General features: G+C 41.7%; 1 protein-coding gene across 3 annotated transcripts in view; it reads left to right on the forward strand.

The window, feature by feature from the left end:
- LOC124112017 (rho GTPase-activating protein 20-like) overlaps nt 1-25,558 on the forward strand; it is a 276,303-nt gene that overhangs the window by 11,308 nt on the left and 239,437 nt on the right. The window contains exon 1 of one of the 3 annotated variants that reach the window (XM_048384209.1): nt 8,656-8,866. The exons of the other annotated variants lie outside the window; for them this stretch is intronic. Within the exon in view, the coding sequence (XP_048240166.1) occupies nt 8,828-8,866 (39 nt within the window). The 5' untranslated portion in view covers nt 8,656-8,827. Of the gene's footprint in view, nt 1-8,655; nt 8,867-25,558 lie in introns of those variants that run through there. 3 annotated transcript variants of the gene reach the window in all.

Here is a 25,558-nt window from a genome sequence, read left to right on the forward strand (position 1 = left end):
AAGCCCACAAACCAATTAATAATCACATATATGAAGATGCGGGGTAGAATAGGTCTTCAGCAACCCATGCTTGCCGTAAAAGGCGACTATGCTTGTCGTAAGAGGCGACTAACGGGATCGGGTGGTCAGGCTCGCTGACCTCGTTAGTGCATGTCATCGTATCCAAATTTCGTAGATCGAAGCTCATGATATCAATCAGTGGACTGTCTGGTCCAGACTCGATTATTTACAGGCCGCCGTCATATAGTTGGAATATTGCTGAGTGCAGCTTTACACAATAAACAAATAAACAAACATATATGTACTTCCCCGGCTGTGGGAATTATCGTGTGTCATAACTTTCCGATATTTGCACATGTGTATTTTAGCGATTCTCAATGCTGATTGGTCAGTTGAAACCGTATGACGTCACAGTACTTTGTTGTTGAGAAAATACCATATGACGCCATCCATTGTTCGTGACGTCACAAATTGATTACATCACGTCATCTGAACAATATGGTTCCTTAAAGGGGTATTCACGCGGTACCACTCTCCTTCCCAGAGTTCCAAAGTACCTCTGCCACAGGCCATCTTACACAGACAATTCAAGATATTACATATGTGTTTAATCTTATCATTTTGACGAGTCTACACATCTAGATAAACATATGTCATAGAAAGGTTAACCTTCATTGACAAAGTATCCCAAAACGTGGAAAACTATTTCGTTGTGCGTAGTTATCCTTTGTTTTACATAGGTTGCACGGCTCCACGTGCTGTCATCGAAGCCCTACGGAGAGCTTGCGATACGGCCACTTTATGTATAAAGATATATATTGTCATGCACCCCATTAGCACCGTATGTACTGATTTCAGAATAAGCGCGTTTGTTTATATATAAGAAAAAAGTCCGGTCACGTGATATGCAAATTAGCCTATGGCAGTGTTTTTCTTTGTTTATTTGTTATTCAATGTCGCACTTAGTAACAATCCATTTATATGACGGCGGTCTGTAAATAATCGAGTCTGGACCAGACAATCCACTGATTGACATCATGACCATCGATCCACGCAATTGGGATCGATGACATGCATCAACCAAGTCAGCGAGCCTGACCACCCGATCCCGTTAGTCGCCTCCTACGACAAGCATAGTCACCTTTTACAGCAAGCATGGATGCAATGGTGTAATGATAAGTCACCACTGCGCCGGAGTGTGTCCGTTGGGTTTACATTTCAAACGCTTTTTTTTCATTTACTCTATTAAAATATCAATCTGTAATATTAAGAAAATATCCTCAAACTCGAAGCGATAGGACCAATAGGACATTAGGACAGATGATTTAAAAGAAAAATTACATTTTTTTAGTTTCCACTAAATTACCAAAGAAACAAGCAGTCTAAAGGTAAAGTGGATACAAATCCATCTATCAGCTATGTAGCTGTATGTTTGACCTACATGCCTCAGAATGCTTATACCTACAATTCCGGTGGAACTAAACCCTAACCTGAATGTTTGAACTTCTTGTGTCGGTATACATAACCGCACAGTTCCAGGGAATATACAACAATACACCTGTATGTTTGACCTACGTTTTTGTGCATACATATCGGCATACATCCAGGAAATATACAACCATACACCTGTGTTTGACCTCCGTGTGTCTGTAGACATATGTGCACAATTCCAGGAATATAAATCCATATAGCTGTATGTTTGACCTACGCGTATCAGTATACATATGTGCACAATTCCAGGGAATATGCAACCATACACCTGTATGTTTGACCTCCGTGTGTCTGTAGACATATGTGCACAAATCCAGGAATATAAAACCATATAGCTGTATGTTTGACCTACGCGTATCAGTATACATATGCGCACAATTTCAGGGAATATACAACCACGCAACTGTATGTTTGACCTACGAGTGTCTGTATACATGCCCATACAATTCCAGGGTATATACAACCTAACACCAGTTTGTTTGACCCACGAGTGTCTGTAGACATAACCGAGCAATTCTAAGAAATAGACAACCAAACACCTGTATGTTTGACCTACCTGTATCTGTATACATGCCCACACAATTCCAGTGAATATACAATCATATACCTGTATGGTTGACCTACGTGTGTCAGTATACATATGCGCACAATTTCAGGGAATATACAACCACGCACATGTATGTTTGACCTACGAGTGTCTGTATACATGCCCGCACAATTCCAGAGAATATACAATCATATACCTGTATGTCTGACCTACGAATGTCTGTATACATAACCACACAATTCCAAGAAATATACAACCATGCACCTGTATGTTAGACCTACCTGTATCTGTATACATAACCACACAATTCCAAGAAATTTACAACCATGCACCTGTATGTTTGACCTACCTATATCTGTATACATAACCGCACAATCCCAGGAAATTTACAACCACGCACCTGTATGTTTGACCTGCGAGTGTCTGTATACATAACCGCACAATTCCAAGAAATATACAACCTTACACTTGTATGTTTGACCTACTTGTCTCTGTACATATGTCGTGTATACACGTATCGTCTCCGTGTCGTGCTACATGGACAATCAACAGATGTAACCGACACCCATTTGCTCGATGAAGTTCAACTCAATGATGATCGTAAATCTATTAAAGCCCCGTAACGTTGCCCAGGTCCAGCGGATACAAATAGGTTAATGGAGGCTGAATAGAAGACAAGTAGCAATTGTCACTCCAGGATAATGTTGTCACTTTAAGCCCAGGGATTATCTCCGGATTAATGCGAGCTATAAACATGTTATCTCCGGATTCCACTATGCTAACTTCTTCAGGGGCAGATTTGAAATCTATATATTTGAACATTTGACCTATGTAAATTTAATTTTAAAATTATCACTACGACGCTGTTGATCATACGACATATTTACCACATGTGTGTCTACTTTGACGCTCGGCTTTCTGGCAGGAGAGTGTATAAATCAACGGGAGCACCTGAGAGGTTTTTATTCTGATCAACTGATCATTTTCATCTAGTCTTGGCGATTAGTTGTTAATATGTTGTTGTATGTGTTGTATGTTCATCGACACCTCGAAATATGTTAGTATGTGTGGATATACATTCATACTGAGGTGGCCGACTCACACGTAAGTCCATACTTGTCATGGTGTACTCCAGATTTACTCTAGACATTCATGCATACAGTGGACTTACTCCAGACTTTCAAAAGTCTTACTCAATTATTGCTTTTGCCTTATTAATGCTTACTCAAGATTGAAAAATACTTTCTCCTTGCTTATAGCAAACTTACACAGTGATTGCTTTTAGTTTACTCAAGACTTTCTCAAGTTTGCAAAATAATTGCTTTCAGTAGAGTTACTCCAGACTTACTGCTGACTTATTCCAGACTTACAACAGACTTACTCCAGACTCACAGCTGACTTACTCCAGACTTACAACAGACTTACTCCAGACTTACAGCTGACTTACTCCAGACTTACAGCTGACTTGCTCCAGACTTACAGCTGACTTACTCTAGACTTACAACTGACTTACTCCAGACTTACAGCTGACTTACTCCAGACTTACAGCTGACTTACTCTAGACTTACAGCTGGCGTACTCCAGACTTACAGCTGACTTACTCCAGACTTACAGCTGACTTCATGAGACAGACAGGTCAGGTTTACAACATCATCATTATGAATATAAAAGATAGCATTGATAAATATGAGATATATGTCCTATGAAATACCAGATAACCCTAACGATTGTCGGACTCGGATGATATGATTGTAGATGCTGTATTATCTTCAGGCACTGTAGCTCACTTTAATTTAATGTAGTAAATGTAGTGGTCATGTTCATCAAATGTCCTTGGTGTTAACTCAGTGAACTTTTTATGGTCCCGTGAACCACCCTCTAATCCCTCACTCACTCAACAACCAGCCGACCAAACCACTCAGTAAGTGATGGAAATGCACTGCGCCAGTTTCTCGACCCAGGAGTATCCATTGTAATACATATCTTCATCCTCTTACCTTGGATAATACATGATGCAGAAGGGCAACAACCAACAACCAACAACCAACAACCACCACCCACCACCCACCACCCATCCCCATCCCCATCCCCAGCCCCTACACACACACGCATGCACGCACACACATGTACACAGTCTACACACACACGCATGCACGCACACACATGTACACAGTCTACACACACACGCATGCACGCACACACATGTACACAGTCTACACACACACGCATGCACGCACACACATGTACACAGTCTACACACACACGCATGCACGCACACACATGTACACAGTCTACACGCACACGCGCACACACACACGCGCACACACAAACACGCACGCACGCCCACACACACCCTCTCCCATGTTCCATACACCTAATATGTCACCACATCACATATTTTGTTCACTCCCCTAAGAGTGAGTGAGTGGTTGGGTTTTACGCCGCTTATAACAGTATTCCAGTTATATCGCGGCGTGTCAGCTTAATGAAGGAGGAAAGCCCGAAGTGATGCAGGTCTTAAACATTTACCACTTCGGTGAAACCCACAAGCACGGGTATGGTGCTGACAAACCTAGAAACATAATCGGGGCGAACCGGGATTCGAACCCACAATCATAGGTTTCTGGCGTGCCCAAGGGACGCAACTCTGCACAGCGAATCGCGGCGCCTTAGACGACTGGGCCACCTGTGCCCTTCACTCCCCTAAGAGTGTCAGAAACCTATGCTATTGGGTTCAAGTCCCAGATGCGTCCTGATCACGTTTCCTGGCATGTCAGCACCATACCCATGCTCGCTGGTTCCACCACAATGGTAAACGCCTAAGACCAGCGTCACTACGCTCTAGCGGGATCAATTGCCCTATGTGTGCTTGTTGACCTCTGCGGATTGGGGCGTTTCCAGAATTGAAACAGTTGAACTTGGCCGAAATATTTACCTTTTGGGACATCTGACAGCATTTCGTAATGGTATGACAGGACAGGCAAACGCCTAATAAAAGCAACAAAACCCTTTCCATGAGAACTACCTTCCCAAAGTCATTTGTACAATTCCGACTGTATCATCAGCATGTGTTTGAATCACTATCAAATAGTGATGATACCAGGTTTTCTTGAAAAAGTGAGGGTATCCTACCCCATCGGTTACACCCGTCACAAACACATGCAAAGGCAAGTCAACTGGTCACCTGAAAAAAAATCACGGGATAAAAACATATGTTAAAATTGGGAATTGCATCGGACATCATTTGTTTCACTGATGCGTCAAATTTGGAAATGTCCTCCACATGTTTACCATAAAACGTTTTGAAAGCTTTACTGAGGCCTTGAATGTTATAACATAGATCAAACAGTTTCTGAGCAACTGCCGCTCTTTAAATACACGTTTCATAGACTTGAGATGCTAAAGGTTCACTACATACAATATTTATCCCTAATACAGGATATTTACCGCCCCAAAACACACTCGCGTGATGACCTCTATGCACCTAACCACACCCCACACGACACCCAATGTTAAAAGCTTCACAATAATAATTCCCTTGTACATCGTTAACTATCAAGCGAGAGCATGTCGGGAAATCACCCGTGACGGGATCAGGGGCGTTCCGAGAAGTCTGTGTCTAAACCATCCCATATAACCTCACCCCCATCAACCGGGACAACCTCGGTGCAGTATTCACAGATATCGCTGACAAAATTAGCATAAAACACATTTTAGTCCATTCTTCAGAATCGAGTGCGAAATTTTAGTCCCACGGCTTATCAGTGTATAAAGATCGAGTTCCATATATGTCAATTATCAAGGCCACGGAGGTGTATGTACCCCGCTTTGTATTTATACTTTAAATCCATCTGTTGGTGTTGACACGCTCTTATCTTGCAGTAAGACCCCTATAGAAAAATATTATCCACGCATACTCTTTGAGGGTCCAGACGAGGGTTGAACTTTTCCAAAATAATTTTAAATAATATAAAGATAAAATTCATAATATCTTGTGAAAGCGTTTACTTTATTATAGGTCAAAGGGTCTTTTATTAAAAAACACATTTTCAGTTTAATGGATGACAAATATTTAATCGAGTTTAAACATTGGTGGACTTGTGGTCACAGTTGGTCAAAACGCAGTGGTGAATTGCCTCCCTTAATCATAACAGGATCTGGTGGTCGTGGGTTCGAATCGATTACCATCCTACGTCTACCATACCATATTCGTGCTATATTGTTTTCACTAAAGGGAGAAACGTCTAAGACCTGTATAAATTAAGATGTTCATTCACTATTACACGTAGTGATATGACAGAAATATTGTTTAAAACGCCAAGACCACCTCTTATGCGAACATAATTATCCCATTCCATGTAATTCAATTAATTAAGAATCTGATCATTATGCATAACATTAAAGTTTGTAGACAATGTATTTATATATATAGTTAGAACTTTAGAACTTTACTGTGCTCTCTCTCTCTCTCTCTCTCTGTCTGTGTCTGTCTCTCTCTCTCTCTCTCTCTCTCTCTCATATATATAAAGAACGGTAAAGTTCTAACTCTCAGGCACAATATAGTAAATAAGTGTAGTATGAAGATGGCGGAAGGTCGAATCTTGTTTTGTTTGAGAACATCAATGAAAACATTAAAACATTTTTTTGTTATAGAGCATTGAAAAGCTATCATTATTACTCCCGCACAACCCAAACGTCTCCATTACCCCCAGCAGTGTACAGTGCAATCAATAATCATATTGAATCATTGTAATATTCATTATGGATTACAGAGCCAATTAGATCCCTAATTGTTTCGGTTCGTTGGTCGCCAGTTTGTACACAACCACTCCAGACACGAATCAGCGCCGCTGTGCCCTTGACGCCCAGCTATAATATCGCATAAGCAATAGGTTCTCATGTAGGACAGGCATGACTCAGTCCGGTGATATTCTAATGACCCCACAGAACTGATGTCAACATTTCAAACCATGCAGTCGAGGTACACATGCTTAAGTAAATACATACACGGGTGTACGTACCAGCATGTTGTAACACAATACTAGATTACAGAGAGGCCCATCCCCGTTATTAGTGTGTGGTAATGTCAGGTAGAATTGGTGAATAGATAAGCAATTAAGTATTAAAATATACTTAAACATTGTCAAATATACTTATTTGTTTAGTTGGAAGAAGTTGCAACTGTATCAGTGTATCGTCAAACTCCTTGCATCTGATGCAATTCGTTGTATACTACTGAAAAGAATTTAAAGACCTCCAGACATTTTTTTCTTATGGTAAATGTGCAATGTCGTGACAGATTAACTTGCTCATGTGAGAAAATCAAGTATTATTTAAATTCTTTTGAGTAGTATATATTTATATGGTGACATTGAAACTACGGTCAATAGAAGACTCCTATAATACATGATGTATTTAATAGACTCTTTTCTTTAGGAGGGTACACGAGGTTATAAATAAAGACCATAAATTTTGTACTTCCGAATTTTGCAGTCGATAACTTGATACCCACTTTGTTTCTGTGTATCAGCCGCACTGTCTGTAGTCTGTGTCCTGGATAATGTCACAACATGTTTGTGTGTCCTACAATGGCCTACTAGGCCTTTTTCAATGTTCTCCCACCGCCTCACCCCATACATGTACAACCAACACACCCAACCCAACCCAACCCCTATCACGGCCCCACCCAAAGACACCACCTCCAGCCTGACCCCACACCCAGCATGACCCCACCCCCAGCCCGACCCAACACCGAGCCCCACACCACCTCCAGCCCGACCCCACACCCATCATGACCCCACCACCAGCTCGACCCAACACCGAGCCCCACACCACCTCCAGCCCGAACCCACACCCAGCATGACCCCACCCCCAGCCCGACCCAACACCGAGCCCCACAGCACATCCAGCCCGACACAACCTCCAGTATGACCCCACCCCTAGCCTGACCCAACACCCAGCCTGACACCACCCCACGCCCGACCCCACACCCAGCAAGACCCAAACCCCAGCACGACTCCCACCCCAAGTACGACCCACACCCCCAGCACGACACCAACCCAAGCACGACCCCACACCCCACACCTCCATGTTGCAAACGACACCCCCACCCTTATCCCAGCAATACACCTGTATTATTTTCTAAATCCATTATATATTTTAACCACCCTCATCCTACGTTTTCGTTTCTCGTTCCAATATATTATTTAATTCTATGTGCAACACAGACTCCACCGTTAGCCTCTTAGAGATCCCAGGACAAGTTTATTATTAAAAAGCATCACCCAATTCTATTGTCATCCCCATCTCGACAATCCCCATCCCCTTTTACAACCTGACCTTAAAAGACAAGGGATCCCTTAATATTCGATGGTAGATTATATAATCGCCTTATACGTAACATTATTTCGGTTACTTCGATCCATATGTACTTACCATGGCATTAAAGTAAGGCATCCACGCCACGTCACGCTGTATTTAGCCAGACCTACCCCTTCTACCCCTTCTACCCAGCTCTACCCGTCTTACAGCCATATCCAAATAGCCGTCAAAATACCCCCAATACCAAACAGATTCATACTGTAACTCATACGCGTGGTTCTGATCTTATCGGCAGTAGTTGGAGCATGTCAACACAGTAAAGCACATTCAGGCTTGACAGGGCGTGGACGTCAGTTATGTCATGCTGAGCGTCAATTGAGAGATACTCGGTGCCGGATTAAGTCAATGTGGTTGATGATGCTACTTGGATGTACCTAGTGCAAGGAGTGTTTCCATCCTCGATTCACCATGAGTCGAAAGATGAGTTTAGATCCTGACATGTTCAAGGTAGGACCGTCATTAGATTTCATATCTATCTGTACGACAGGTGTGCTGTGTGTTCCACTATTTGAAAATGCAAACCTGTTTGAAGATAATTTGAGGGTTGTGTTTCGTTACCCAATGCCGTTTGTGAACCTTTTTCAAACAGGATGTCGGCGACATGGAATTGTTTGTATCGTACATAATCTTATAACTCCGTGATCGTCTAACGCTTCACTGGATTGAGATCCCAACGTGGCCGGGTGTGTAATGTTACGAAACATGTTTCCTCTTCTATCATCTATATTCCTTTTCGAAAGCGTTTTCTTTCTTATATTTGGCAAAGATTACTTACGTTTTTTAAGTAAATTGAATTTGTAGATTGGAACCTCGCTTCTTTGTATGACTCTGTGACCTACTCATTATGCAGCATATGGCCTAACTCTGTTGCATTGATTATTTACGCTGGGTGGAGTGAACAAGGAAGATTTAACGTGGTCATATTACTGATGTCTGTCAGGGATATATCACCTTCGTTTGGGGTGAATATACCAGACTATATAACACTTTCATCAGGATAGACTACACACTCTAGACTATGTAGGATATAACATACAAAGTAGCATATGCTATACACATTTTATATTCCGTTAAATATACCATGCACTGTGACACATGTTATGCATAATGTAACCTGTGATACATGCTATACAATGTGAATTGAACCATATAATGTAGCATATACCACACACTTTGAAATATACAATAAGAAACATGTTATACATATTATATACAATGGAAACATGCATGCTATTCAATGTGGTATATGCATGATGTGCTTTTAGGAATATAAGGTACATTGTGAAATAGGTTGTATATAATATATGCTGTAAACATGCATGCAGCTCCACGTGGAACATGCATCTATACAATATAAACACGCATGATGTACAATATGAAACATGCATGATGTACAATATGAAACATAATGTATAATACGACCTATTACTGTGCGAAACATGCACACCATACAATATGCACAGAAAAAGAAATCTACCCTTTCTAAAGCATATCTTAACATCATGAATCCATCATTATACATACATAGGCATCACGAATACATCATGATACACACATTAGCATCATGAATACATCATGATACATACATTAGCATCATGAATGCACCATGATACATACATTAGCATCATGAAGACACCATGATACATACATACGCATCATGAACACATGATACACACATTAGCATCATGAATACATCATGATACACACATTAGCATCATGAATGCACCATGATACATACATACGCATCATGAATACACCATGATACATACATACGCATCATGAAGACACCATGATACATACCTAGGCATCATGAACACATCATGATACACACATTAGCATCATGAATGCACCATGATACATACATTAGCATCATGAATACACCATGATACATACATAGGCATCATGAACACATCATGATACACACATTAGCATCATGAATACATCATGATACATACATTAGCATCATGAATGCACCATGATACATACATACGCATCATGAATACACCATGATACATACATGAGCATCATGAATACACCATGATACATACATGGGCATCATGAATACATCATGATACATACATTAGCATCATGAATACACCATGAAACATACATTAGCATCATGAATACACCATGATACATACATTAGCATCATGAATACACCATGATACACACATAGGCATCATGAATACATCATGATACACACATTAGCATCATGAATACATCATTATACAAACATAAGCATCATGAATGCACCATGATACATATATTAGCATCATGAATACATCATGATACATACATTATCATCATGAATGCACCATGATACATACATAGGCATCATGAATACATCATGATTCACACATTAGCATCATGAAGACACCATGATCCATACATAGGCATCATGAATACATCATGATATATACATTAGCATCATAAATACACCGTGATACATACATCAGCACCATGAATACATCATGATACATGCATTAGCATCATGAATACATCATGATACATGCATTAGCATCATGAATACACCATGATACATACATACGCATCATGAATACATCATGATACATACATACGCATCATGAATGCACCATGATACATACATAAGCATCATGAATACATCATCATTCATCATGAATACATAACGATACATACATTAACATCATGATTGTGTCATATCCATATGACGCACAAATATAATTATATTAGGTGTGAGTGACCATGCTACCGGAAAAAGCAGGACATTATTACCCTTTTTGCGTTATTATTCTCTGGTGTTGAAGTTTAACATTCACGAAAAACATTAAAATGGGACAATTAACGCAATTAGCAATGCAAACAAGTCATTTGTAATCCACTTTCTTTGTCTGAAAATTAGGTACATCAGTCTCATGCTAAATGGTACCCTAATTACACCGATGGCTCTCGGTTGGTAACAAGGCATTACAGTAAACTACGTTTATAACGAACACGCTTATAACGAACTGGCGGATATAACGAACTGGTTTTATTGGTCCAAGCCATTCGCTGTATATATGGTGTATATATGTTAAAACGAACTACGGTTACAACGAACTAAAATTGGCGGTCCCTTTGAGTTCGTTATAACCGTAGTTTACTGTATAATGAAGTGACGCCTTGGCAGAAGGCATACATGAACGTTTAGAACACAGTCCTTCTCTAAATCAGCTATACCCGAGCACGGATTAGGGTAAATATACATTGTCAATTCAAGAGAATAACCAGTCTAGATTTTCGGCCGAAACAGATTCCACTTGGCATAAAGGGCAAAAAGCTGTGGAAATTATATGAATTGACCACTGAAAATCAGTGATGACACCAGGTGTTCGTAGAAAGGGTAAGCATGTCCTGCCCTACCAGTAGCAACCGCCATTCATACAATTTGCGTAAAAAATAAGTATTTATTGCCTGACGAAGCAAAGAATGCAATGACTCCGACAATACAGACATGGCCTTGTTTGGATGGTTAATGTCTCATTTTCCCGAATATGAGAGACGTTCCTAAGCAACCCTGTTAAATGGTCTGTACAGCGTTAATGTGGGACGCCATGTCATGTCTGTTGTACTATATGGCAAAGGTGACACACAATTTAATAAGATGACGGATGACATATTGGGGCATTGTAGCTATAGTGAAAACACTAAATATTGGGATACTGGTGACATCGTTGCACTACTATTGCAAAAGCATTTCAGGGATAATATGCAGTGCATCTTTACCTTCCTAAAACGTAGTCAGGGTGTATGACTCGTTCATAATTTCTGAATTGCTGTGACGTTTGTTGTTTAACGCCGCACTCAGCAATATTCCAGCTATATGACGGCGGTCTGTAAATAATCGAATCTGGACCAGTCAATCCAGTGATTGAGATCATGAGCATCGATCCGCGTGATTGGTATCGATGACATGCTTCAACCAAGTCAGCGAGCCTGACCACCCGATCCCGCTAGTCGCCTCTTACGACAAGCAAAAGTCGTCTTTTACGGCAAGCATGGTTTGCCGAAGACCTATTCTACTCCGGATCTTAACGGGGCCCCGTGGTCTAGTAGTAGAGCGTCTGCCCGATGAGCGGAAGGTCGTGGGTTCGATCCCCTGTCGCGTTATACTTAAAATATGGTACTTGTTGTTGAAGACTCCTTGTGTCACTGACCATAGATTGTGTGGTTTTACGTACACTATTTATAACTTACCACTCGTTATAAGGATATTATGTTGGTATGTTATACGATTTTGAAATTCAGAGACTGAGTAGTTGGGTTTGTGAGTGAGTGTTTCTGGTTGTTTAGTAATATTCCATCCTAATATGACAACCACTTCTGTGGTGAAGTGGACAGAGCGCCTGCCTGGAGAGCGGAAGGTCGGTAGTTCGACCCCCGGCCGCGTCATGCCAAAATATGATACTTGTTGTCACCCTGCCTGGCGGTCGGCATCGAAGGGATAAAACAAGGACTGGTAGGCTCGGAGTCAGTATTCTGCGGCATGGTCTATGAGGTCTCTCCTTGGTTTTGTAGACGGACAGGAATGTTGTTTGAGTGCGTGAGTTGGGTTTAACGCCGCCTTGGGCAGTATTGTAGCGGAATCTTAAAGTAATAGTTGAGGAAAGTCCAGACAGACGTTAGTGTTAAACGTTTACCTCTTTGGCGAAACCCACGGGTGCTGACAACCAAGAGAAATAATCAGGGCCTATCTGGGATTCGACCCTCCGATCATTGGCTTCCCGCACCTCTAAGGGACGTAACTCAACACGAATTATGGTTCCTTACACGATTGGGCCACCCGTGCCCCTTACTGTTTGAGAATTTGAGGAAGTAACTGATATCGTATACTGATGGATGTTATTGATGGTTGGGGGGTGCTGTTTTTACATATGAATTGTGTTTTATTGCCTCTACAATATTTAGTCGAGCGTTGTACGGGTGTTAACTATTAATATTATGACTTGTCAACAACGTTGTTTTGACATCTGTCAACAATTCAGAAGCTGTGCCGAACTGTGCTTTTCTGTGCTCTGTCGTGCTATGCTTTGCTCTGCTGCTCTGCTCTGCTATGCTATGCTGTGCTACATCACGCAGTGCTCAGTTGTGCTATGCTATGCTAAATCACGCTGTGCTGTGCTGTGCAGTGCTGTTCTATGCTACATCATACTGTGCTGTGCTACATCACGCTGTGCTGTGCAGTACTGTGCTATGCTACATAACGCTGTGCTGTGCTACATCACGCTGTGCTGTGCATTGCTCTGCTATACTACATAACGCTGTGCTGTGCAGTGCTGTGCTACATCACGCTGTGCTGTGCTGCACTACATCACACTGTGCTGTGCAGTGCTGTGCTGTGCTATGCTATGCTACATCACGCTGTGCTGTGCAGTGCTGTGCTGTGCTATGCTATGCTACATCACGCTGTGCTGTGCAGTGCTGTGCTATGCTACATCACGTTGTGCTGTGCTATGCTATACTACATAACGCTGTGCTGTGTAGTGCTGTGCTACATCACGCTGTGCTGTGCTGTACTACATCACGCTGTCCTGTGCAGTGCTGTGCTGTACTACATCACACTGTGCTGTGCAGTGCTCTGCTATACTACATAACGCTGTGCTGTGCAATGCTCTGCTATACTACATCACGCTGTGCTGTGCTGTACTACATCACGCTGTCCTGTGCAGTGCTGTGCTATACTACATCACACTGTGCTGTGCAATGCTCTGCTATACTACATAACGCTGTGCTACATCACACTGTGCTGTGCAGTGCTCTGCTATACTACATAACGCTGTGCTGTGCAATGCTCTGCTATACTACATCACGCTGTGCTGTGCTGTACTACATCACGCTGTCCTGTGCAGTGCTGTGCTATACTACATCACACTGTGCTGTGCAATGCTCTGCTATACTACATAACGCTATACTACATCACACTGTGCTGTGCAGTGCTATACTACATCACACTGTGCTGTGCTGTGCTGTGCTATACTACATAACGCTGTGCTGTGCTACATCACACTGTGCTGTGCTGTACTACATCACGCTCTGCTGTGCAGTACTGTGCTATACTACATCATACTGTGCTGTGCTATACTATATCACACTGTGCTGTGCTATGCTACATCACGCTGTGCTGTACAGTGCTGTGCTACATCACGCTGTGCCGTGCAGTGCTCTGCTATACTTCATCACACTGTGCTGTGCTGTGCTGTGCTATACTACATCACGCTCTGCTGTCCAGTGCTGTGCTATACTACATCACACAGTGCTGTGCTATACTTTATCACACTGTGCTGTGCTATGCTACATCACGCTGTGCTGTGCAGTGCTGTGCTATGCAACATCACGCTGTGCTGTGCAGTGCTATGCTACATCACGCTGTGCTGTGCTGTGATGTGTTACATGTGAAATGCTGTGTTGTGCTGTGCTTCGCTGTGTTCTGCTCAGTTCAGTTCCAAAGCACATCTGTTACCGAAGCGTCTCCAAACTAAACTCTAACTAAAAGTACCCTGATTACATCGAGGTCCTAAATAAATCGTGTACATATCCAGGTTAGCTCCAGGTAGAAAATATGTTAATTGCTATCGATATGATCAAACACACGTGTACGTTACATGTTCCAGATGCCCACAGGCCGGAGCACCATCGTTATTGCTGTTGGATCGGTACATGACCCGAGCTATTCTCATTAATGTCTATTGTCCCTCGTACTGGAATACAGTGTTGTACCCCTGTCTGTACCGGCGCATCTCTCTGGGTGGGGTTTACGACCTCAAGGTGTAGGATTGCTCCCTGGTCAGTAACTTGGTACAATATGTAGGTATTAAGACGTCATGACAGATGATCAGGTGTCAATAGAACTTGTCTTATATCTCACACAATCAAGAGGCACGGGTAGCCAAATCGTCTAAGGCGCAACTGTTCAGTGTTGGCGTGTCAGAAACCATTGGTCGTGGTTCGAATCCCAGATTTGCCATATTAATTTTCTTGATTGTTAGCGCCTATCCGTCCCGTATTCCCCAAAGTGGTAAACGTCTAAGACCTGCATCACTTCGGGATTTGCTCCCTACCTTATACGCAGTGATGTAACTGAAATGCTATTAAATACGGCGTTACACCCAGCTTACTCACACACTCGAAACAATTGCCGATTTAAGGTTAAAAACTCTGGCTCAAATTATTGCCCAACTGAAGTCTTTTATCACAAAATTTTCCAACCGCATACCGCGATCTGAACAACGCGATACTTCAGTACATAAACTAACACCATCCTGATGAAGCTGTATCCTGAATATATATTGCCATCTTGAACCTATTTGTATTTTTTGCATTACACGATATATCCAAACGGATGTAATTGCAGCAAATATGCATCCCACAGTTCATTATTGTCCGGGCTGCCCTCGAGACTTAGGCCAGGTATTTCCAGTGCTATACCACTGGGTATACCTGCATGCCTGACCGGCGTACTCCCACGCAATGCATTATGGTCATGCTCATTCCGAACTGTGGAGCACGACTAGAAACACATAATAGTCTAAAGAATTAAATTAATGAAACCAACTATTTGGAAGTATTTGTTCAACACAGGTGAGGGAAGGAGCATGGAATTGATAATTCAAATATCATATCCATTGTACACAGTTGAACATATTCTAAACATGCCTTAGTACTTACACACATCATTCTGCGGACTATTTCATATCACCCATATCACCCACCTATTGCATAGTGCTATTGTGGAATTCGAACACAATACCAAGGAGGAACACACAATGAAAAGGGACATCTGTCAAAAAAACATAATGTAAAGAGACCTGCGTTAAAGACATAATATAGGACCTCTGTTAAAAGACACAATGTAAAGAGACCTCTGTTAAAAGACACAATATAAAGAGACATCTGTTAAAAGACACAATGTAAAGAGAAATCTGTTAAAAACACAACGTAAAGAGACCTCTGTTAAAAGACACAATATGAAGAGACCTCTGTTAAAAGACACAATGTAAAGAGACCTCTGTCAAAAGACACAATATGAAGAGACATCTGTTAAAAGACACAACGTAAAGAGACATCTGTTAAAAGACACAATGTCAAGAGAAATCTGTTAAAAACACAACGTAAAGAGACCTCTGTTAAAAGACACAACGTAAAGAGACATCTGTTAAAAGACACAATGTCAAGAGACCTCTGTTCGTTCCACAATGTTTATTTGTGTGTCATGTTTGTGTCTCCCATACCCACACCCTGATTAATCCTACGTGGAATGAACGGCGTTAATAAACCCTTGCTGGAGATCCGATGTAGGTGTCACACAATATAAACTAGGCTATCTGCAGTTCGGGACTCAGTACATGTAACTTGATCCCTTTATTAATACTCCTGTCGCTATGGTAACACGATACTCGTCTCGTGTCGTAACATGATGCTCCTATCAAAATGGGCATATTTCGTGATAGCATCCTCATCGCTTAAAAGGCAGGAATGTTCAGTGAGGTTCCCCCCCCCCCCACACACACACAATACTGATGCTCCTTCAGACTCTACAGTAATACTAACTCGTGATCTCACCGGACTGAGGGTTTCTATTTTCTTGTCCTGCAAAATGTGTCTTGTTTTGTTCTAAGTTTTATTATGTCATTTTTCGTATTCTTTCCTATTTTATGGTTTTTATCTTTTACCTGAGCGAAAGGATATTATTTCTCTCCTCAAACAGGTGAGGTGAGGTGAGGTGAAATGGGGTTTAACATCGCGTCCAAGATTATCGCACTTATATAGCGACGTGCATGTACGTGTGTGTGTTTGTGTGGCTGCTTGTACTAGTCCGGACTGATGCCGATTTATAGTGCTAGCTCACTGAGATAACATGCCGCAGTTTAACATGAATATCCCACTCAGACACAGTATACTGACTCCGAGCCGACCAGTCCTTGTTTTAGCCCCTTAATGCCGAGCGCCAGACAGGGTAACAACAAGTACCATCTTTTAACGTCTTTTGGTATGACGCGGCCGGGAATCGAACCCCGGACCTTCCGCTCTCCGGGCGGACGCTCTCCTCAAATACAGGAACATGAGCGGTGGGTGCTTTGTATACAAAACAGAATACGATAATAGGCACAATGCATTAATAAATTCAGTCACCGATATTATATTGAAGAAAGCTACTTTGAGTTTATTTTTTAAAAGTAGTTTGGTAATAAAAATCCGTAAAACAATTGAATTGTCTGTCCTTAAATGTGATATCAACTAGTGGCACCTCACTCGTTCTTGCCTTGGAACTGGTAGAACCCGTGTGTTTGTCCTTTAATGTTATTATCGACCCGTGAAGATTCCGGGATGGAATAGGTCTTCAGCAACCCATGCTTGCCGTAAAAGGTGACTATGCTTGTCGTAAGAGGCGACTAATGGGATCGGGTGGTCAGACTCGCTGACTTGGTTGATGCATGTCATTGATCCCAATTGCGTGGATCGATGTTCATAATATTAATCACTGGATTGTTTGGTCCAGACTCGATTATTTACAGACCTCCGCCATATAGCTGGAATATTGCTGTGTGCGGTGTTAAACAACAAACCAACAACCAACAACCAACAATAATGTTATCAGTTCGTTATTGTATTAGGTTCAAGCTAAGGTACCCACCATATTAGTGAGTGAGTACGGTTTTACGCCGCTTTTAGCAATATTCCAGCAATATCACGGCGGGGGACACCAGAAATTGGCTTCACACATTGTGCCCATGTCGGGAATCGAACCCGGGTCTTCGGCGTGACGAGCGAACGCTTTAACCACTGGGTTACCCGACCGTCCCCTCACGTTGTATGAACCTGCAATGAAGTGTTTTCACAGTTACTTCTGTATATTTACAAGGCTATTGTCACAGAATGAGGTATTATTCCCACACCATGGGAGACGTTAGTAAACAATTTCAAGTGCGTCTATCTCATATCACCCATTGAAAATGAAACATCTACACAGTCGTACACAGTACTTACCGTTATATAGAGACCTCTATTGTGTTTAATGATAGATATAAACCTAGACGAAGTATCCAAAAACATAATTCTTAATGCAGGTTATTTGAAACGATGTCTTACATCTTGGATTAAACACTGACTTTCCTTTGATGTCAGGGTTCTTGACAAATGTGATCGGAATTTCAATATAGATTGTTCACAACTGTGTGTTTTTCGGGACATTACATGGATACAGCTTTATGGTGTGTAGTCTACATTCGCTCTGCTAGAGATAAAAGTCAGAAATTATCTGTATTCGGTTTCGCTTGTTAAAAGTAAAGCACGGTACATAGTTTGATCTTACTGGGGTGGTGTCCTACGTCCTATTGTTTCTGTATAACTGCTGCATTGACAACGTACATTATATATGTACAACTAAAAGATTCGTGTAAAGAACTGTTCATTCAATAATGTTACTCTCTCTCTCTCTCTCTCTCTCTCTCTCTCTCTCTCTCTCTCTCTCTCTCTCTCTCTCTCTCTCTCTCTCTCTCCCTCTCTGTCTCTCTCATCTATAGTGTTTTATGTTTTATGCATATATATTGAATTTGAAATTGTGAATATTTTGTAAATACCAGGGAGAGGGCATTCTAAGTTGGAAGAACTTGTCCCCCAATCCCGTTCACTCCTTGTGAATAAATATGTTTAAATCAAATCACGTGAGAGTTAATGATGCGGAAAGTTTTATATGGAGATAAAGGCGGGTTATTAATACGGCTGGATATTTCTAATAGTTTGAGCGATATTGTTTGCCTTGCTCTCATTTATATGGAGTTTGGAAAGTGAGATTTACAAATCGTCCTTTGAAGTCCTAGAATGAGAAACATTCCCTAACATCCTTATAATGTAGTGTATCTATATTGAAGTGACTGAGCCAGTGAGTATTTTAAATGATGTGGGAGGACAGTTTGAGGACAGTCTCAGACGTTTACCACCCGAGTACGGGTATGGTGCTGACAAACCTAGAAACATAATCAGGGCGAACCAGGATTAGAACCCATGTTTCTATCGCGCCTATGGTAGGCAACCCAGCGAATTGCAGCGCCTTAGTCGGCTGGGCCTGCCTGTGCCTGCGAAACTGTTGATCATGATGTTGTCAAGTCAAAGCACGGATTCGCCAATCTGAATCATAAACATTCTGTTGTCTTAAGACAGCATGTGTCTGATATCAAGGTCAAATACGAAACAAAACGTCAAAGCTTGAGATTCATACTCATATCTCGCAAGCAATGAAGCAGGATGCACACAATTTGGGGACAAATTCATAAAACCTAACATGTATATTTTTTATTGAACAAATTGTAGAAATCGCCCTGAACAAAGGTCGAGGTCACCTAAAGAAAACATCTAATTCAAAGACATGTTATATGAAGTTAGGGGGCACGGGTGGCCCAGTCGTCTAAGGCGCCGCGATTCGCTGTGCAGAGTTGCGGCCCTTGGGCATGCCAGAAACCTATGATTGTTGGTTCCAATCCCGGTTCGCCCCAATTATGTTTCTAGGTTTGTCAGCACCATACCCGTGCTCCTGGGTTTCACCGAAGTGGTAAACATCTGAGACCTGCATCACTTTGGGCTTTCCTCCCACATTAAGCTGACACGATGCGATATAACTGGAATACTGTTAAAAGCGGCGTTAAACCCAACTCACTCACTATATGAAGTTATTGGAGGAAGTGAACAAATCAAGGGTGGGAGTCTGTAGCTCAAACTAATAGACGTATCCTTGTATTCTTAGCAGACCCCAAACCAAGATCCGAAATGAAATGTCACTTGTACAGTGAAGGAATATGGGTAAATCCTCCATTTGATACCTCGTCAATTCCTGTGCTCCAGATACTACTCAAAGCCATTAGGTATTTACTCACACCTAATCATTCCCGTTTGGTATTTATATTGTTCTTTGCGTATTCAATATATGTTCACCCTGGGTCCTGTCAATTGGGTACTTGTAGTTTGAAATCAATGGCCACGGTAGGCATTTGCTTCTGTTCAAGAGCTGTGTCATCTGTCGCATGAGCTCAAAGCAGCCATGCAATTAGCGTTGCGCTTTTTGAATTATTTAATGCAGTCGAGATGTGATGTTTGCATTCGATCAGTAAAAAGGATCTGTAGGGAAATACACTAAAATATTGTCGCCCATAGGCCAAACCTTTTTCTCGCCCATGGGCGAAATATTTCAATATCGCTATAAAATCGTTGAATTAAGTTAAAATGAGTTAAATATTGTGTCATGATACTTGAATGAATACATTTAATGTATTTGCGAAACAAAAACATGAGTTTTAAGTAAAGGAACATATTCTCGCCCATGGGCCTGCCCATGGGCCTACCCATGGGCCAGTCTTCGCCCATGGGCCACACTTCGCCCAGTGTAAATATATATAGTGTAAATATTGAGTTTTTGAACAATATTTTTTTCATTTTTTCTTCCTTGGTATGTTCCCATGAAAACAGCATGTTTAATTTTTGAAATACCTTTGACCGAGACTGGGCAAAGACAGTAGAGTTTCTGGACTTTTTGGTTTCAAGAATTAAAATGGGACGTGTTACTTACTCAAGCTGAAAACTACCCACATTGGTGTTACACTGCTGTATTTTTTAAATATTTATTGAGTCATGGTAAATGTTATATCAATGCTATTCCAAATCGTTATACACCAACCTGTAGAGAATATAAAACGTCAACGCCAGAGACTAACCAGTCTCAATTACTCGACGAAACAGATACCATGAGACGTATAAGGTAAAACAATGGTGAAAATTATATGAATGGATCCGTGAAAATAAGTGATGACACCAGTTGTTCGCGAAAAGGGCAAGCATGTCTGCCCTAATGACAGCTTAGATATGTTTAAAATATCAACCTGGTAAAAAAGTCAACCATACATATTCTTTATTAAGATATTAACTTCAATATGTTTTGCGACGCAAAAATTTGCATAGAAAAGTATATGTTTGTTTGAGTCCTAAGTTTTAATGTCTCGGCCCAAACATTTCTTTTGTAAGCACACTTGATAGGTAGCGTCCATAGCAACAAAAACGAGACATGGAATTGCATTCACTTTCCGAGGTTTATAAGATCAGATCAATCAGTCACGAAACGATCTGTTACCAAGACTATCATCGTGTTTATCTTAGTAGGTTGGTAGAGGGGATTACAATGGCCATAGCACTAAGATCAGAAGGATATTTGTTGAAAATAATTTGGTTTGGTTTTAGAAAGGGGCTAATATTGAGCTTGGTGTACATGGTGACTCTTAAGGTGCACGACGCAAACTTGACTGTTGCAATGAGACGAATGAACACGTATAGGTTTGTTTCAAAAGCATTGCCCCAACTTCCTGAAAGGACTAGCGACAGCTTTGGGTGATTCATTACCAGAGCCCCATTTAACAAAGCGATCTTAGCGGTAAGACGGTCGTAACTCCTATACTTTAACATAGGTTTTCGACAACCGCAGCTAAGGTCGCTTTGTGAAACGGGAACCAAGGCTCCATTCAACAAAGCTATCTTAGCGCTAAGACGATCGTAACTCCTATACTTAAACATAGGTTTACGGCAATCGTAGCTAAGGTGGCTTTATGAAACGGGCCCCAAGGCCCCATTCAACAAAGCGATCTTAGCGCTAAGACAGTCGTAACTCCTATACTTTAACATATGTTTACGACAACCGTAGCTAAGGTGGTTTTGTGAAACGGGACCCAAGGCTCCATTCAACAAAGCTATCTTAGCGCTACGACTGTCGTAAGTCTATAAGTGTAGGAGTTACGATCGTCTCAGCGCTACGATTGTCGCCAGTCTGTGTTAAAGTATGGGAGTCTTGGCGTTGAGAACGCTTTGTTGAACGGGCCCAAGAGCTTTTCAATTTGATGTCACAACTAATCATAATTGCTTCATATAATTTTTAATGTTTTCTTATATGTCTGGGTCGCTCGAGAAGCTCGCCTGCAATTATCATTCAGACAATGTTCATACCCCTGGAAAGTTTTACAGCATCGTCTAGATCTATAACGAAAGTCTTACATATATGCATGGCTGAATAGACTCTGAGACAGCCTATTCATTCTCATCAGTTATCAATGAATGTGAGTGAGACAAGATATTATCGTGATTCATATTTTTCAGAAATATGTGTCCGGCATAATAAAGTATAGATAATTTATGATGAACCTCAGGCCATGTTTATACACCATCCCATCAGATGCCATGAGGTCTTGAATCAAACCAAATTGGGTACATTTCTTCCATCTAAATTCTTTAAAAAAATGTATCAGTAATGGCTCAAATAATTCATTTGAAGCCTAATCAATGGTTGTATTGGCGTGGATATGGTTTACAGCATCTTCTAGCATCCTGATGCCGTCCCTTTCACAAAACTGCTTCACTCCCTCTTTAAGTCGTTCCACGTGAACGCTCCCTAACCGCCGTGGCCGTCACCGACGGTACCAGAGCGTGGATGATGACAGGTACCCACTAGCCATGGCTAACTACCTCAAAGACGCCGCAGAGCGAGGCAATCTGGAGATCAGGTGTATTTAGTCCACACAACAGACAAAAATCAACAATATGCGATCTTTGGGAGGCAGTGCTTGACATAGAAACCAGCTCAAGTAGGCTCGGTTGTGTGTTTGGCCTCCCCGTGAGCATGCTGCAACAATCGGCCTACCAAGACCTGGCCTCCGGAAATCTCGTTTGAAGATGTATACAACCGGCGTGTGTATGTGGACAATGTTAATAGACACCGTGGCACCCCAGGCGTGACATTTGATTTGTGGATGACATTTTTATAAACATATCAAGCATGGACATAACACGATGTACACCTTGTGGGTGTCGCCTTCCTTTCCTCTTCTCGCTTGGTCGAATATGGTTGTCTCGAATACAAGGTTATTTCGAAGTTATCCAAGGGTTTTACACGCTGCTGGAGCGTGATTCCCCTCCTTGCTCGAATACGGTTATCTCGAATATAATCTTATCTCCAGGGCTGAACTACTAAGTACATACTGCTAGCGTGGGATTCATGGTGGTAGCTCGAATATGGTTATCTCGAATACAAATTTATTTCCAGATTATGAGAAAGATGTTCATAAGCTACGAACTCCAGTGTCTCTTGCAGAATCTAAAAAGGATAGCTTGTCAGTATTCCTGACGTACGTAATATCAATCACAACATATAATCTGATAGTTAGATTCATCACGGAGTGTCACCCCCTGTCAGAGGAGATCCAAAATGGTACAGTCTATAGATGGATAACTATGGTGTGGATCTAGGAGCGGATCCTTGCATGGCTAAGGGGAATGACTCTGCACAGCGATATACGGCGCATTGGACTCCTCGGTCTTCTCAATAACTGATATTATGTAAACAAAACAAACCCAACAGGTCTGCATTGTGGCATAGCGTCTCATTCTTACCACAAAGTGTAACCGATATCAACAGAATGCTATCCCTAGCGGCAAACCAACTCACTCAAGAAGGGCTACCAGTAATCGTTTACGCCATAGAAAAAGCTGACATTCAAATATATGCGTGGAATTCGGTTTTCAGTTGATTCTGTGGCCCCTGTCGACCTAGCGTGCTCAACAAAGGTGTATCTATACCACACTAATCATGACGTATTCGGAGCCTTAATGGGAGTTCGCAAAGGGTCAATTGCAATGATCAATACTACATTCCAGGTACCGAGATTCGGGATGTATAATTATATCGTTGTTGGTAGTAACGGTAAAAGGGTATATTTGATATTTGTATTATAAGCAACAGATGTGGTGTTATTCCGTGTTCAGGAGATTCTTATTGCAATATACAGATCCATAACTTCACTGTGAAAATATTAAGTGTAACTTGTATCCTCTGATAACATGGACTTTTGTCATGGCATAGGACATATTCTCTCACCAAGTCAGTATCATAACATTTGTCCAAGCGCTGCCGTGTCTTTCATTGCTTTGTTTATTTATTGTTACAGTGTTACAATACATGTCCGTTTATCTAACAATAACAAATATTGGTGTAGCTATCTGTCATATCGATACCCTAGATCAGTCTGGCGTTTGTTTTGTGGAACACCTTTTTCATGTCATGCTGGTACGAGTGTGTTGTTTCGGTATGTGTGCACTAATACATATAATTAGGCTCCAGGGAGCGATTTGGTGGGGCAGTGGTTCATGTGTTTGGTACGTATAAGACCCGGTTCGATCCCCAATGGAGTTCAATCTAGTCCATGATTTGGTTGGTTGGTTGGTTTGTTGTTTAACGCCGCACTCAGCAATATTCAAGCTATATGACGGCGGTCTGTAAATAATTGAGTCTGGACCAGACAATCCAGTGATTAATGTCATGAGCATCGATCCACGCAATTAGGATCGATGTCATGCATCAACCAGATCAGCGAGCCAGACCACCCGATCCCGTTAGTCGCCTTTTACAAGCATAGTCACCTTTTACGGCAAGCATGTGTTGCTGAAGACCTATTCTACCCCGGAATCTTCACGGGTCTCTAGTCCATGAACTCACTGTCACCTTTGGTGCTATGGACAAAATGGCGCTCGATGCTTTTCATGCTATGGTCTTTAAGAGTTTTCACACGTAACCCATTGGCACTAACTTCTTTGAAAATGTGAGTATTGTTTTACGCCACATTTAGCAATAGTCCAGCAATATCCCGGCGGAGGACACAAGAAATGGGCTTCACACAATGTACACATGTGAGGAATCGAACATTGGTCGAACGCTTTAATCACTAGGGTACCCCACCACCCATTTTTAAATGAACGTTTTGCATGATTTTTATTCCATTGGTAGAATATAATCTGCTTACCATTCCACGAACACATGACCTCCTAACCTAACCTCCTCCCAGCAATGATATTGGATCAATGTTGCCCCAATGTCATGCTTAACGTTGTCCAATGTTGGCAGATGATACTGTGATGACAGATGATACTGATCCAATGAGACCCGTGAAGATCCGGGGTAGAATAGGTCTTCAGCAACCCATACTTGCCGTAAAAGGCGACTTTGCTTGTCGTAAAAGGCGACCAACGGGATCGGGTGGTCAGGCTCGCTGACTTGGTTGATGCACGTCATCGATCCCAATTGCGTAGATCGATGCTCAT

Source organism: Haliotis rufescens, unplaced genomic scaffold (genome assembly GCF_023055435.1).
Source record: "Haliotis rufescens isolate VD_foot unplaced genomic scaffold, xgHalRufe1.0.p SCAF_5, whole genome shotgun sequence".
Lineage (NCBI taxonomy): Eukaryota > Metazoa > Mollusca > Gastropoda > Lepetellida > Haliotidae > Haliotis > Haliotis rufescens.